Below are 13,400 nucleotides of genomic sequence, written 5' to 3'. Positions count from 1 at the left end.
GTTCATCACATATCTATTTCTTCTTTTGGTGGGGAGAAGAGGGTCCTGGGAATAGAACCCAGGGCCTTGTACAAGACGGGGTGTGTTCTACCACTGAGCTACATCTCCAATCACATATGTATCCCAAACTCCAGTTCAAGGTGCTGCCCTCCCCAAAGCCTTCCCGAGCCCTCCACTGGTTAGGGTATTACTGTCACCTGCATTTTATGTATGAATGAAGTGAGGAGTTTCCAAGGTCCAGACACCAAAGCTCAAGCCCAGGTCTGTCTAACAACATATTCCCTGATACACTTTATGTCATCTTCTCTAACGTGTAATTCAGAGACCACCAAAAGATTCACTGTTATATCATTTGTGGTACCCAAAACATCGAGCAGGCATAAAAGTAACCATTTTATGAATGAACCCAATTCTTTCTACACTGTATCACTATATTATTTATAACAGTTTAAAGTAAACCTGTGATTTTTTAAAATGAAATACATAAATATATATAAATCATACATACCTGGATTATAGGCCTCCATGAAACCAAATGGACCGTAGTCAATTGTAATGGATAACAAACTGAAGTTATCAGTATTACAAACACCTGAAACAACAGAAAATTCTGAAAACACAATATTAAAATAACAAACTTTTTCTTTTAACTCTATAAAATTATCCAGAATAGAAAAGGTCACAGGAATATCGCATTTTTCAGAGACCAAACAAACTTAGATTACAAATTGAAAGTTTAACTGGTTGCTTAGGGTCTTGCTAAGTTGCTGAGGCTGCCCTTGAACTTGCAGTCCTTCTTCCCCAGTCTCCTGAGCTGCTAGGACACAGGAATATTTTTAAATACACAAAAATACAACTTTAAGTTTTAAAAAAATTAATTCTACTTTCTCATCAGAAGAATGCAATAGATGACTTACCATGAGCAAAGCCAACAGACATCCACAAGGCAATAAGTTGTGCTGTCTCAGATACCACAGTAGAAAAAAAATCCTAAAATAAAATTCAGGAGTTTTTCAGTTTTTTTTTATAGCATATGATACAATCTTTTATGATCTTTAGACAATGTACATATTTAAGGAGAACATGGGAAGAATTCAAACATGTATCAGAAGACAATTAAAGGGCTAGGGTTGTGGTTCATTGGTAGAACACCTGCCTGGCACGTGTGAGGCACTGGGTTCGATCCTCAGCACCGCATATAAATAAATAAAGTTATTGTATCCATCTACAACTACTTTAAAAAAAGGGAGGCAATTAAAGAACAGAAATACACACATGTAAGTAAAATGGAAGAAAATAAAATTATTCATCCAGAAATAATATATTTAAGAGATTCAGATATGGCATTATGATCAACATCCTCCATGAGCAAGAAGAAAAATTGAATAAAATCACAAGGGAGTTAAAGTAAAGTATTGGGAGTTACAAACTTTGCAGTGTCACCAAGAAAAATAACAGAATTCCCTTTTCTATAATTGTTGAAAGAACAAAGAGGGCTATGAAGATTAAGAACCTTCCATAAGAATAGGAAATCATATTTTCTTATTAGGTATTTGGTTTACTTTTCAACTATTACTATAGAAATATCTATATACTTACTATGTGAGGGAGGAAGATAAATGACCAAGTTATAAAGGCCAAAAAATAACAAGCAGTTGGGATGTAGAACACCTGCTCTTTTTGAGGCATCTTTCAAACAGAACACCTGTCTTGTCTACAATGTAGTTCATCTCCCTCTGATGAAATGTTCAAAGTGCTCTGCACTTCCTTTCCCAGCTCTCTAACACTGGTAGGCCAACGAGAGAAAAAGGAGTCCCACTTACCACGTATCTATCAGGTTCTTTGACATCTATGGAGGGAAAATGTTCCACTATGATGAAGTCTAATAGTGTCCTGGAGAGAAGGAGATAGTGTCAATATTCTTCAGAATACAGGGTTGCATATCCAAGCATCTCAATCCACCCTCAGCATTTATGAATTCATTAGATCAACCTTAAAATTTAAAAATTTTAAGAATAAGCTTTAATAAGAATTAAGCCAAAATGGCAAAAGAAAAATATTTCTTCAACACCAAAAATAGAAGTATGCTTCAAAAATCATATTAGAGTCTACCTTATTAAGTTACAAGTTCAGATCAGCTCAATAAACACCCACTGAATACCTAATGTATGCCAAAACCTGGACAAGTACTAGGAAAAAGAATGATAAGATCCAGACCAGAGCTCATGGTCTGTTAGGGAAGAAGAACATGTGTAGAAATCAGGATACTGCAGTATAATAAATGTAAGAATAGAAACATTTAGCCAGGCACAGTGCACAACTATAATCCCAGTGGGTCAGAAGGCTGAGGCAGGAGGATTGCAAGTTCAAAGCCAGCCTCAGCAACTTAGCAAGGCCCTGTCTCTAAATAAAAACAAAAAGGGTTGGGGATATGCCTCAGTGGGTAAGTGCCTCTAGCTTCAATCCCTGGTATTTCACCCCCCAAAAATACAGAAAAAGAAAAAAAAGAAAAGAAGTATTTTTAAAGTATAGCAATAAGGCAATAAGACAACAGGGAAAGATTATATGTGGATGGCCATTTAAAACTTCACAAATAGGGTAACAAAGAATTGGCAAATGACTGAGTTAAAATATTTAAAGTGCTTATCTACTATTATATTTTTATTTTCTATTTTAACCAACTATCCTAGTTAATTGACTAACCACTAGAGTTGACTGCATTGAATAAGAAGGAATTCAGAAAACAAAATGGGTTGTAAATATGATTTGGAAATTACTATAACTCAGTCAAAACAATAGGAGTAGAGTTTATCTAATATCTAGACAGAAATAGGAGAGCAATGTCCTGTTAGCCAACAGAGGAGGCATGTCAAGGATGAATTACTGAACAATATGCATCAAATACAGAGATATAAGTGAAGTACAGCCACTGGATAGAACATTCCAATGGATATGAGGTGTCCCCAAAAGCTCCTGTGTTAATGCAGGAATGTTTGGAGGTAAAATGATTGAATTCTGAGTGCTCTGATCTAATAGCAAATAAAATAGGTGGTAACTATAGGCAGATAGGGCATGGCTGGAAGAGTTGGGGTGCTGGGGGCGTGCCTCTGAAGCCTTTCTCTTTCCTGAGGCCCCTTCCCTGCTTCCCTCTCTCTGCTTCCCGGCTGCCAGGAGGGGAGCAGTAGTCCTCCACCTGGTCCTTCCACCATGATAGTCTGTCTCATCTTGCGCCCAGAGCAATGGACTTGGTGAACCACAAACTAAACCTCTGAAACCATGAGACAAAATAAACTTCTCTAAGTTGCTCTGGACAGGTATTTTGGTCACAGTAATGAAAAGCTGACTACCACACACAGGGAATTCAAGCAATAGTGACCCCAGAAAGTAAATGGGTGGTTAGAAATAATACCCAGGGAAAACAAACAACTCTCTCCTACAGCAGAATGACCATGAACTCAGTGAACATTTGTTAAAAAAGAGAGAGAGACTCAGAGCAGTCATAATAAGTGTTAACGATTCATTTCCATCATTTTTTTCTCATTTGGCACATGAGGAATAATTCTCATTTATGAGATTTCTTACACCAAGAACTACAATATAGGATCCTCATTCCAAATGATACAAGGAGTCTAGCAGAATTTTTCTTCTATATTTATAATGATTTTTAAAAACTGTATAATCTTAACATGGAAATAGAACTCCTCTTAAAGGAGGAAGTGTTTTTGTCTGAAGTAACAATTAGCTAAGTCGGCTTGAAGAAGATGGAGTTTTGTGTGCACAGATCCCAGCAGGCACCAAGACAACAGAGAATGATGAAAGATGAAACAACCTCTCCTCTGGCTATCCCGTAGAAATCTCCAGAGAGATGCACTCTATCCTAAAGGCTCTGTGTAAATCTGGACTGTTGCTTGTCTGTTCTGCTGAGGGGCCGAACTTCACTGCTGGGTCAATCCATGTGTAAAGGAACAGACAAGAGGGGATGGACCCGGGAATCCTAGCACTGGGAGGAGAGCTAATGAGGCTGCACAACCGGGGAGTTTGAATTACCTTCCCGTGGCTCTGAGAGGCATGAAGACCCTCAGCTCTAATCAGGTTGCATATTACATAATAAATCCCTGGAGAAAAGGGACCACTGGGTGTTATCCTTCTTCTTCTTCTTTTTTTTTTTTAACTTCCTAGAAACCTCACAAGGTATTTGACACATAGCAAGTGTTAAAAATAATTAACTGAGGGTTGAGAGTGTAGCTCAGTGGTAGTTTTTGCCTAGCATGTGTGATGCTCTGAGTTTGACATGCAGCAACACACACACACACACACACACACACAGTTAATTGAAGTTCTCAGTTTTACTTATAAGAAAACAGAAAATATTAACTTCATAGCTCATAAATAAGCATTTCCCCTACTTTTTTGTTTTTACCATTTTTAAAAAGTGTAATTTTCTTAGCTTTAGCAACAACATGGATAAACTTGGAAGACATTATGTGTAGTGAAACAAGGCAGGCACAGAAAAACAAATACAGCATGAGTGCACTTCCACGTGGAATCTAAAAAAGATGACCTAACAAAAATAGAGAAAAAATGGCAGTTACCAGGGGCTGGGACAGGAAGAGATATTAATAAAAGGGCACAAAGTTTTAGTAATAACATGAATAAGTTCTGTGGACCTCACATACAGACCGAGGTTAACAATAATATATTGTACACTTGAAATTTCCTCAGAGTAGATCTTAAGTATTTCCACACATTCATACACACAAAGTAACTCAGAAGAGATAGATATGTTTATGAGCTTGATTGTGGTAATCATTTCACAATGTATACATGTCTAAACATCACATTGTATACCTTAAATATGTATACATTTTATAACAAATTACCTCTCAGTAAAATTGGGGAAATAACTTTAAAAAAAAAGGAATTTTGTAACCGAAAGTAATTTTCTAACCTCAATAAATCCAGTTCACCATAATGAGCCAAAATTTCTAATGATCCAATTCTAAACCATGATTTTGCAGCACGCAGCACTACTGCACCTTAAAAAGAAACACTTATTTTAGCTTAAAACTATGTTAAGCTACACCAATAACAGTAAAATGTGTGCCTTAAAATTAAATGTTAATAAAAAAAGAAGATAACTACTTAATTTACCAAAAAAACAACTAAGTTCTACTGCATGAACGGTCAAGATTTTTTCTCTATCATCTAAATCAGAATGCTTAGAACCATTACACTTGTAGAAACAGCAAGGTTCAAGGCTGAGAAGTGGCTATTATCTGCAGACTACAGATTCTCCACTGCCTCATCAACTGTGGCCCTTTCCCTGTATCTCATCCTGAAGTAAGGAATTAATAAATTATTTATTTTGCTTAGGTTATTTTAAGTGCCTTCCAGACCTGTAATTAATTGAGAATTAACTCTAATATTCTTGTGTATGTTCTAACTTAAAAATATACTGAATAAAATGAATCCATGCATTTTGTCTTTTTAGTCTTGTCTTCCTGTTTTGCTTATAGACGTTAGTAATACAATTAGTAAACAAAATCCATGTTTCTTTTTTTTTTGACATGAATACAATGTATTTACCTTTCTGTTAAAATACCAAGTTTTCTTTCCTAGATATTCTTTTTTTTTAAATTATTTTTTTTTAATTTTTTACAGACCACATTTTGATTCATTGTACACAAATGGGGTACATCATTTTGTTTCTATGGTTGTGCACAATGTAGATTCATGCCATTCATGTAATCATACATGTACATAGGGTAAAGAAGTCTGTCTCATTCTACCATTTTTCATAACCCCCGTCATCTCCTTCTACATAATCTAAAGTTCCCCATTCTTCTATCACTCTCCACACCCCCACCCCCATTATATATCATTCTCCACTTATCAGGGAAAACATTTGGACTTTGGTTTTTTGGGATTGGCCTATTTCACTTAGCATAATATTCTTGAAATGCTGTAGTTAACATGGTTAGTATGTCAAAGTGAAGTCTACGCCACAGTGAAGCAAGCCCCTGCTTTGTTGTGCTGTCTGTCCTTCAATAGACTACCAGGCTCACTGCTCCCTCAGGTCTTTGCCTGTGCTGGTCTCCCCTCTTCCACATACCCTAATCCCTCTTCTCTCCTTACTGAACTCCTACCTAACCTTATGCTCAGGATCAATTCCTACTTCCCCCATAAAGCTCAACTGATCTTCCTTTTACTGACCTCTCATTTTTTTTTATTATTAATTTGCTCCATGAGTTTGAGTCTTTTTTCTACAAAGACTCTTGAGTTTCTTAAGAACAGGGACTATGGCATACTTATTAATTTTGGACCCACTAGAGTTTAGTCCAATGGTAAAAACAAAAAGGGTAGTATTTTCTGGGTTGAACGCCTTATCCATAGAGTTAAGACTTATTCACAATACTAACCTGGATAGTTATTTTCATGTGCTTTTTTTTTTTTTTTTTTTTAACAAAAAGATGTAGAAACACCTAGGAAAATACATAAAAACTCAAAAAAGTATTCTAAGTGTCTCCTTAATGAATAATCAGTAAATTGCTCAATTTAGCATGAGAAGACATTAAGTCTAACCTCCTAATTTTAGGTGAAGAAACTGAAGGGCAGAATGTTTAAGTGACTTGCCCAAGTCACAAAGCTAGTTCTTGAAGAGCCAGTTCCAGTTTTCATGTATCCTTTTTCTTGTCCAGGACACTAATCTTGCTATATCACAATGGTTCCTGGGCAAATATTAGGATAAAGGTAATATCAAAGTATCTTTTTTGTTGTTGTTGTTGCTGTTTGGGTTTTTTTTTTTGGGGGGCGGGTAGGTACTGGGGATTGAACTCAGGAGCATTTAACCACTAAGCCACATTCTCAGCCCTATTTTGTATTTTATTTAGAGACAAAGTCTCATTAAGTTGCTTAGCACCTTGCTGCTGCTGAGGCTGGCTTTGAACTTGCAATCCTCCTGTCTCAGCCTCCCGAGCCTCTGGGATTACAGGCATGAGCCACCACACCCAGCAAAGTATATGTTTACGTGAAGAATTAAATATGGAAATTCTCTTGATGGACTAATAGAATAAATTTTTGGGATCATTTGAACCATTAAGATTATGGCTCAAAATTCAAATAAACAATATATATAAGTCACAACCACAAAAGTAAATAGCATTGTACTAATCATTCTAAAAGTCTGTGGTTAGAATTTCATATCCAATCTTCATGAACAAGAAGACAAAAATAGTTGCTACCAGTCTGTGTACAACAGTATCATTTTGTTCCAATGACATTAAAGGGGAGAGAAAGATACTGAAAGATAAATAATCCTTAATTCCTTTAAGCCTGAATACTTTTAGAGGCATGTTTTTTAGGAAGATCCTATGAAAATGTATTGCATAGTTTGAAAGTTTGCATCCTACGAAAATTCAGAGGCTGAAACCTAATCACCAAAGAGAGGTATTAGAAGGTGGGGTTTTCGAAAGGCTAGTAACTCATGGGGACTCAGTCCCCATGAATGGGATTAATGCCTTTATAAACAAGGCCCCAGAGATCTGCCTTTCCCTTCTATCATCTGAAGATACAGTAAGAAAGTGCCATCTATGAAGCAGAGAACTCTCACAAGTCACGGGGTCTGCTAGCAAATCGATCTTGAACTTCCAGGCCTCCAGAACTATAATAATTCTATTGTTTATGAATTACCCAGTCTGAAATGTTTTGTTATAGCAGCACAGACCAAAACATGTTTATGCCCTGAGAATGAAATACATAAAATGTGCTCTTAGTGAATCACTATGAACATCAGAAAGAATGCCCCATGACAAAACAGTGATATCCACAGGATCCACTAAAGCACAAAGTACTGTCAATAGTTCTTGACAGCTTCACTTTTAAGCTCTTAAAATGTTAATTGTTAATCTTCAGGTCTCCTCTCTTCCCCAGAGATTCAGAGTCAAATCTCTCTCGGTCTCTTTTGCCTTTCTAAATGTGCAAATGTGCCTCTGCAGCATACTTTCTCACCCCCTTTCTAGTTTTTTATTTCTAAATTACTAAATGCAAAGGAAAAAGAAAATTCAGCTTACTGGAAGAGAACATAGAGTCACAGTAATCAGATTCTGTGGAAAGATCTGTGGGGCTCTCCTGGGAGTGAAATATAAGAACCTTTCTGTATTGGCTTTGTGACATTTTTCCCAGCTATTCTTAAACATTTTTGTTCACTTCCCAGATGTTTGCCTTTGAAATGGATGGATTGGTGATTTAAGGATACAGGAAAGGCTACTCTATTCTGATACTGCAATGCTGAAATTACATCTTGGAGAATAATGGTTTTTTTTAGGTTGTAGATGGACAATACCTCTATTTTATTTATTTTTATGTGGTTCTAAGGATGGAACCCAGTGCCTCCCACATGCTAGGCAAGTGCTCTACCATTGAGCCACAACCCCAGCTTCACCATGCATTGTTTTTAAGATGATCACAAAGATGTCCAATAACTGTTGATCTTAAAGAACTTAGTTCAGTTTTATATAAGGATTCTAAAAACAGTTACCTCGTTCTTTCGTAATATTTCCATTGTAGAACTGATCTCGCCATACTTCATCATCACTTACAACCAGGCTGAAACAAAAGCAAATCCAACCATTTATCTGCTATGAAGAAATACCTTAAATGATAAGAAACTACAAGAGAACATGTTCTCAGAGATTTATCTGCTGTATTTTCCTAACACATTGCAGAAGAGAATATGATGCAGTCCTGAAAGTTACTTCAAGGAAAAAGGAATTACCTTACAGCCCTACTAGTTGGAATTCCAAGGTGGTGCATAGCCTCACTACACAGAAATTCTCTCACAGAGGAACGAAGTACTGCTCTCCCATCACCATTTCTATAGGAAATACGAGTAAAAAGAATTTCATTTGTAATCAAGACATTAATTCTTAATCAGATTACAAAATGCATTACCAAACTATACCGGGAATATGGGGTCTTTCCTGAGCCTTTTAACTGGAGCTCCCATTTTTCACCCTGTCTTCAAAAAAATTTACATATTAGATTTAGGTTAATGTGTAACAAACACGTTATTACACAAGAAAACATGTGATACCTGTTCATATAGGTTCCAATAAGGTGAGCTCTTCCGTCCCCAAGCTGATCTGCCCATATTCCAAACTAAAAGGGGCAAAGGAAAATTATTCATGCATATTATCTTTAAAGCTTTAATATCAATTTTTATAGTCAAGGTCATTTTGTCAAAATTGAGAATGAGGTGTTGTATTTGTAGAATTCAACAACTGGGATAATGGTGAAAATAAATTAAATCAATAAAACAAGTGAAATTCACTTAATAAAATATAAATTTAAAATAATTCATTCTTATATATGTGTATAGTGCACCAATTTAAAAAACAATAAATTAATAGAAGGAAGATCAATAAAGTAGAGGAAGGGGATCAGGGGAAAGGAGGAGGAAAGGGAAAGGGAAAATACTGGGGATTGGAATGAAACAAATTATATTCTATGCATGTATGAATATGTCAAAATGAACTCTATTATATATAGCTATAATGCATTAAAAAAACTTTATAAAACATGATTGATTCTTTTATCATCTATAACTCAGATCAAATCTGTAAGGTGTAGAACTCTTAGTAAAACTGATTTATTTAGAGAATATAAACTAGGGTTGGGCATGTAGCTCAGTGGTAGAGTCCTTACCTAGCATGTCCAAGACCCTGGGTTCAATCCCCACGACCAAAAATATATATACCTCTGTGTGTGTGTGTGTGTGTGTGTGTGTGTGTGTGTGTGTGTGTGAGAAAGAGAATGAGAGAGAAAACTGGGAGCAATTTATCTTTTTAAGTATTTTTATTACTTGTTGATGGACCTTTATTTTATTTACTTACTTATGTCTGGTGCTCAGAATTGAACCCAGTGCCTCACAAATACTAGGCAAGCACTCTACCACTAAGACACAACCCCAGTCCAGAGCAATTTATTAATTAGACTATGCCTATACTATATGTATATAATATAAAATCATAATTATATTTGTACCTGAAAAAATTGCTTCTTGAACTTTCATGATTACTATTTTCAAATTTTTCTGATAAAATTTATTTATGGTTATTCAACCCGAGACTGACATTTTATTTCTCTAAATGGGATAACCCTTGCCATGTTGATGTTAGAATGAACACTAATATATGCAAAGTGATTTGTACAATGTCTGACATTTACCAGTGTCCATAAGACAGTAATAATTATTATGGCCAACAATCATTTGCTAACATAGAGAACATTTCATTCTCAACATAGATATTATTCCACCAGAAAGTCATCTCTGATTCTGTAGGACGCAGAGGGTGGTTCTAGAAGCTCCCACAATTCCTATACTTGCCTGAATCACTACCTTCATGTTCCTGGAGTTGGTTATTTATCAACTTCCCTAGACCACTAGCTATTTGAGGGAAAGGAGCACAGTTCATTCACCATTACAGTTCCCAGCACACACTGGGAGTTCTAAAAACAGCTATGGAATATTTAAATGATGCTTAAAAACATGGAATTGAGAAAAATGCATCCAGTATTTTAATTTGTTATCCTAACCAGGAACAGACCACCACTAACTAATTTCAAGTATCCATAAGAGTCTGAGAGGTGCTCTCACCATCATCTGAAAAGTTCCAAAGTGAACAATACTTAATTTTATCCCACTCTGTGAGAGGAAAGGACAAAAAATTATTAATTCCAGTGCTGGGAGTGAACTTGGGATACCAGGAAGTTAGTTTTCCATCAATTAAAAACAAATTAATTTGAACTAAAGTTCAAAATGGCTAAGACATCCCTATAAATAAATATTTATAACATTAATATGAAATTGATAAAAGTTTTAATTTATTAGTCTAACCTATTATACTACAAAAAAAAACTACAAAAAAGAATGCTTGGGTAGATCCAAGATGGCAGACTAGAGGGAGGTTGCATTCCTTGTCGCTCTGTAACTCTGGTTTCAAGCAGAGGATATCTGTTTCTTGGTGAGGCAGTTTTTGCTGCTTATCAATCCCCTGCTGTTTACCCCATTTGTCTGCTGTGATGACCTGCAGTCTGCCAGCGTATCGACGCCTTTTTTGAGTGCAGATTGCTCACTGTCAGGCGTCTATCATCCGCCATTTGCCTGCCTCTCGCCTGTCCATCGCCTGCCTTACACCTATCCATCACCCAATGCACGAGGTTCACCTCCCGATCATCCGACAACAGTCAGCAAACTGATCGCCCACCTCCAGTGGAGCACCAGCTGCCTGCTGTTGCCTGGAAGTTCACTGTTACAGTACCTGCAGGTTGGATTACACGTGGCTGCCACCATTTTGATGCCCCGTAGGACCCCTGGCCAGATTGACTGAGCCCCATCTCCAGGATCCCTCAGCCCAACCGTTCACTCCCTGCCTCTGGGGCCCTCACATCGACTGACTGCTCCCTGCCGCCAGGACTCCCAGACCAACTGACTGCGCCCTATCACCGGGACCCAGACAGACTGATTCCAACCGGCCTCCAGGATCCCACAACCACAAAAATACACCCAACCTCCAGGACCCCTGCCTGACCAACCACATCCTGCCTCCAGGACCTCCACCTGACCACGGCCACACCCTGAGCTGCAGCTCCCCATTTGCCAACACATTTCGAAGCCAGAGGGGCCATCTTGGATAATCCTGGAAGCCGTAGCTCTGATCTTTAGGTGGGGCAAATCCCATCCTGAGACACCCGCTGGAGGCTTGAAGCTCATTGTCAGGTACCTCTCATGCATCAGGTTACTGAACTCTGGGAGGTTTCATTACTATATGACTGTTATACTGTAGATTTTCTTTTTTCTCCTTATTGAAAATTTTTAAGTTTTTATTTCTTTACTTTTCTTGCTCTCTTTTCCTTTTGTTTACCTGTTCCCTCAGAGTCTCTTTCTCCCTTTTTTGCATGCTAACATCCAATTTCTTTTGATTGCACTCTCACCCTTTCTATTATCTAGAACTTCTGTATATTCTTTTCTTATCCCATTAACAGCCACATTCTACATCCCTCTGCATCCTCTTTGTCCTCCATTTGAAACTGCAGACTTTATTGCAAATCTGTTTGTTTTACTGGAGATAATATTTGCGCTCATTCTGTTTATTATGACAATTTTTGTTATTGTCCTCATAAGAACTATTTGGTTTAGGATTGCACAGTATCTGAGTTGGACACTGCTAATATTGATCTCCCCTTAAAGAAAGGGTTTTGGAAACCTATAGGGCCACTATAAGCCTATAGGGGGAAATCTGCAGTACCCCAGATCTGCACTGCTAGAGGGGAAGATACAAGAACAACATGAAAAAACAAGGGAAGAAAATGATCCAAACAAATCTAGATTCTATATTAATAGAATCCAATGACAGTATGTTAGAAGAAATATCAGAAAAGGACTTAATATTCTACGTGATTAAGATGATTTGCGAAGCAAAGGATGAGATAAGAGAGCAAATGCAGGCAATGAATGATAATACCAATAAGCTGAAAGAGCAACTGCAGGAAGCAAAAGATCATTTCAACAAAGAGATAGAGATTCTCAAAAAAAAAAAAAAAAATGGAAATCCTTGAAATGAAGGAAACAATAAACCAAATAAAAAACTCAATGGAAAGCATCACCAAAAGACTAGACCACTTGGAAGACAGAACCTCAGACAATGAAGACAAAATATTTCACCTTGAAAATAAAGTTGCCCAAATAGAGAAGATGGTAAGAAATCATGAACAGAATCTCCAAGAACTATGGGACATCATGAAAAGACCAAATTTAAGAATTATTGGGATTGAGGAAGGCACAGAGATACAAACCACAGGAATGAACAACCTATTCAATGAAATAATATCAGAAAATATCCCAAACCTGAAGAATGAACTGGAAAATCAAATACAAGAGGCTTACAGAACACCAAATGCACAAAATCACAACAGATCCACACCAAGGCACATTAACACATTAACCAGGCACATTATAATGAAAATGCCTTACATTCAAAATAAAGATAGGATTCAGATTACATATAGGGGGAGACCAATACGGATAGCAGCCAACTTCTCAACCCAGACTCTAAAAGCTAGAAGGGCCTGGAACAACGTATTTCAAGCTCTGAAAGAACATGGTTGCCAACCAAGAATCCTATACCCAGCAAAACTAACCTTCAGATTTGAAGATGAAATAAAATACTTCCATGATAAACAAAAGTTAAAAGAATTTACTAATAGAAAGCCTGCACTACAGAATGTTCTCAACAAAATATTCCATGAGGAGGAAATGAAAAACAACAATGGAGGTCAGCAAAGGGAGGAACTACCTTAGAGAAAAACCACTCAAAGGAGAAACCAAGTCAACTAAAAAACCA

The 13,400-nt window shown here is 37.0% G+C and overlaps 1 protein-coding gene across 1 annotated transcript in view; it reads right to left on the bottom strand.

The window, feature by feature from the left end:
- Positions 1-13,400, bottom strand: part of LOC124961151 (protein adenylyltransferase SelO-like) — a 44,604-nt gene that overhangs the window by 19,344 nt on the left and 11,860 nt on the right. Inside the window, exons 6-13 of the mRNA XM_047519893.1 lie at positions 9,092-9,156; positions 8,960-9,016; positions 8,774-8,872; positions 8,537-8,604; positions 4,949-5,036; positions 1,824-1,893; positions 918-990; positions 509-592 (exon numbers count right to left, since the gene is read on the bottom strand). Coding sequence (XP_047375849.1) covers positions 509-592; positions 918-990; positions 1,824-1,893; positions 4,949-5,036; positions 8,537-8,604; positions 8,774-8,872; positions 8,960-9,016; positions 9,092-9,156 — 604 coding nt within the window. The remainder of the gene's footprint in view (positions 1-508; positions 593-917; positions 991-1,823; positions 1,894-4,948; positions 5,037-8,536; positions 8,605-8,773; positions 8,873-8,959; positions 9,017-9,091; positions 9,157-13,400) is intronic.

Source organism: Sciurus carolinensis, chromosome 12 (genome assembly GCF_902686445.1).
Source record: "Sciurus carolinensis chromosome 12, mSciCar1.2, whole genome shotgun sequence".
Lineage (NCBI taxonomy): Eukaryota > Metazoa > Chordata > Mammalia > Rodentia > Sciuridae > Sciurus > Sciurus carolinensis.
The sequence above is the reverse complement of the archived record's forward strand: the minus strand, read 5'-3'. Positions and strand labels throughout refer to the sequence as shown.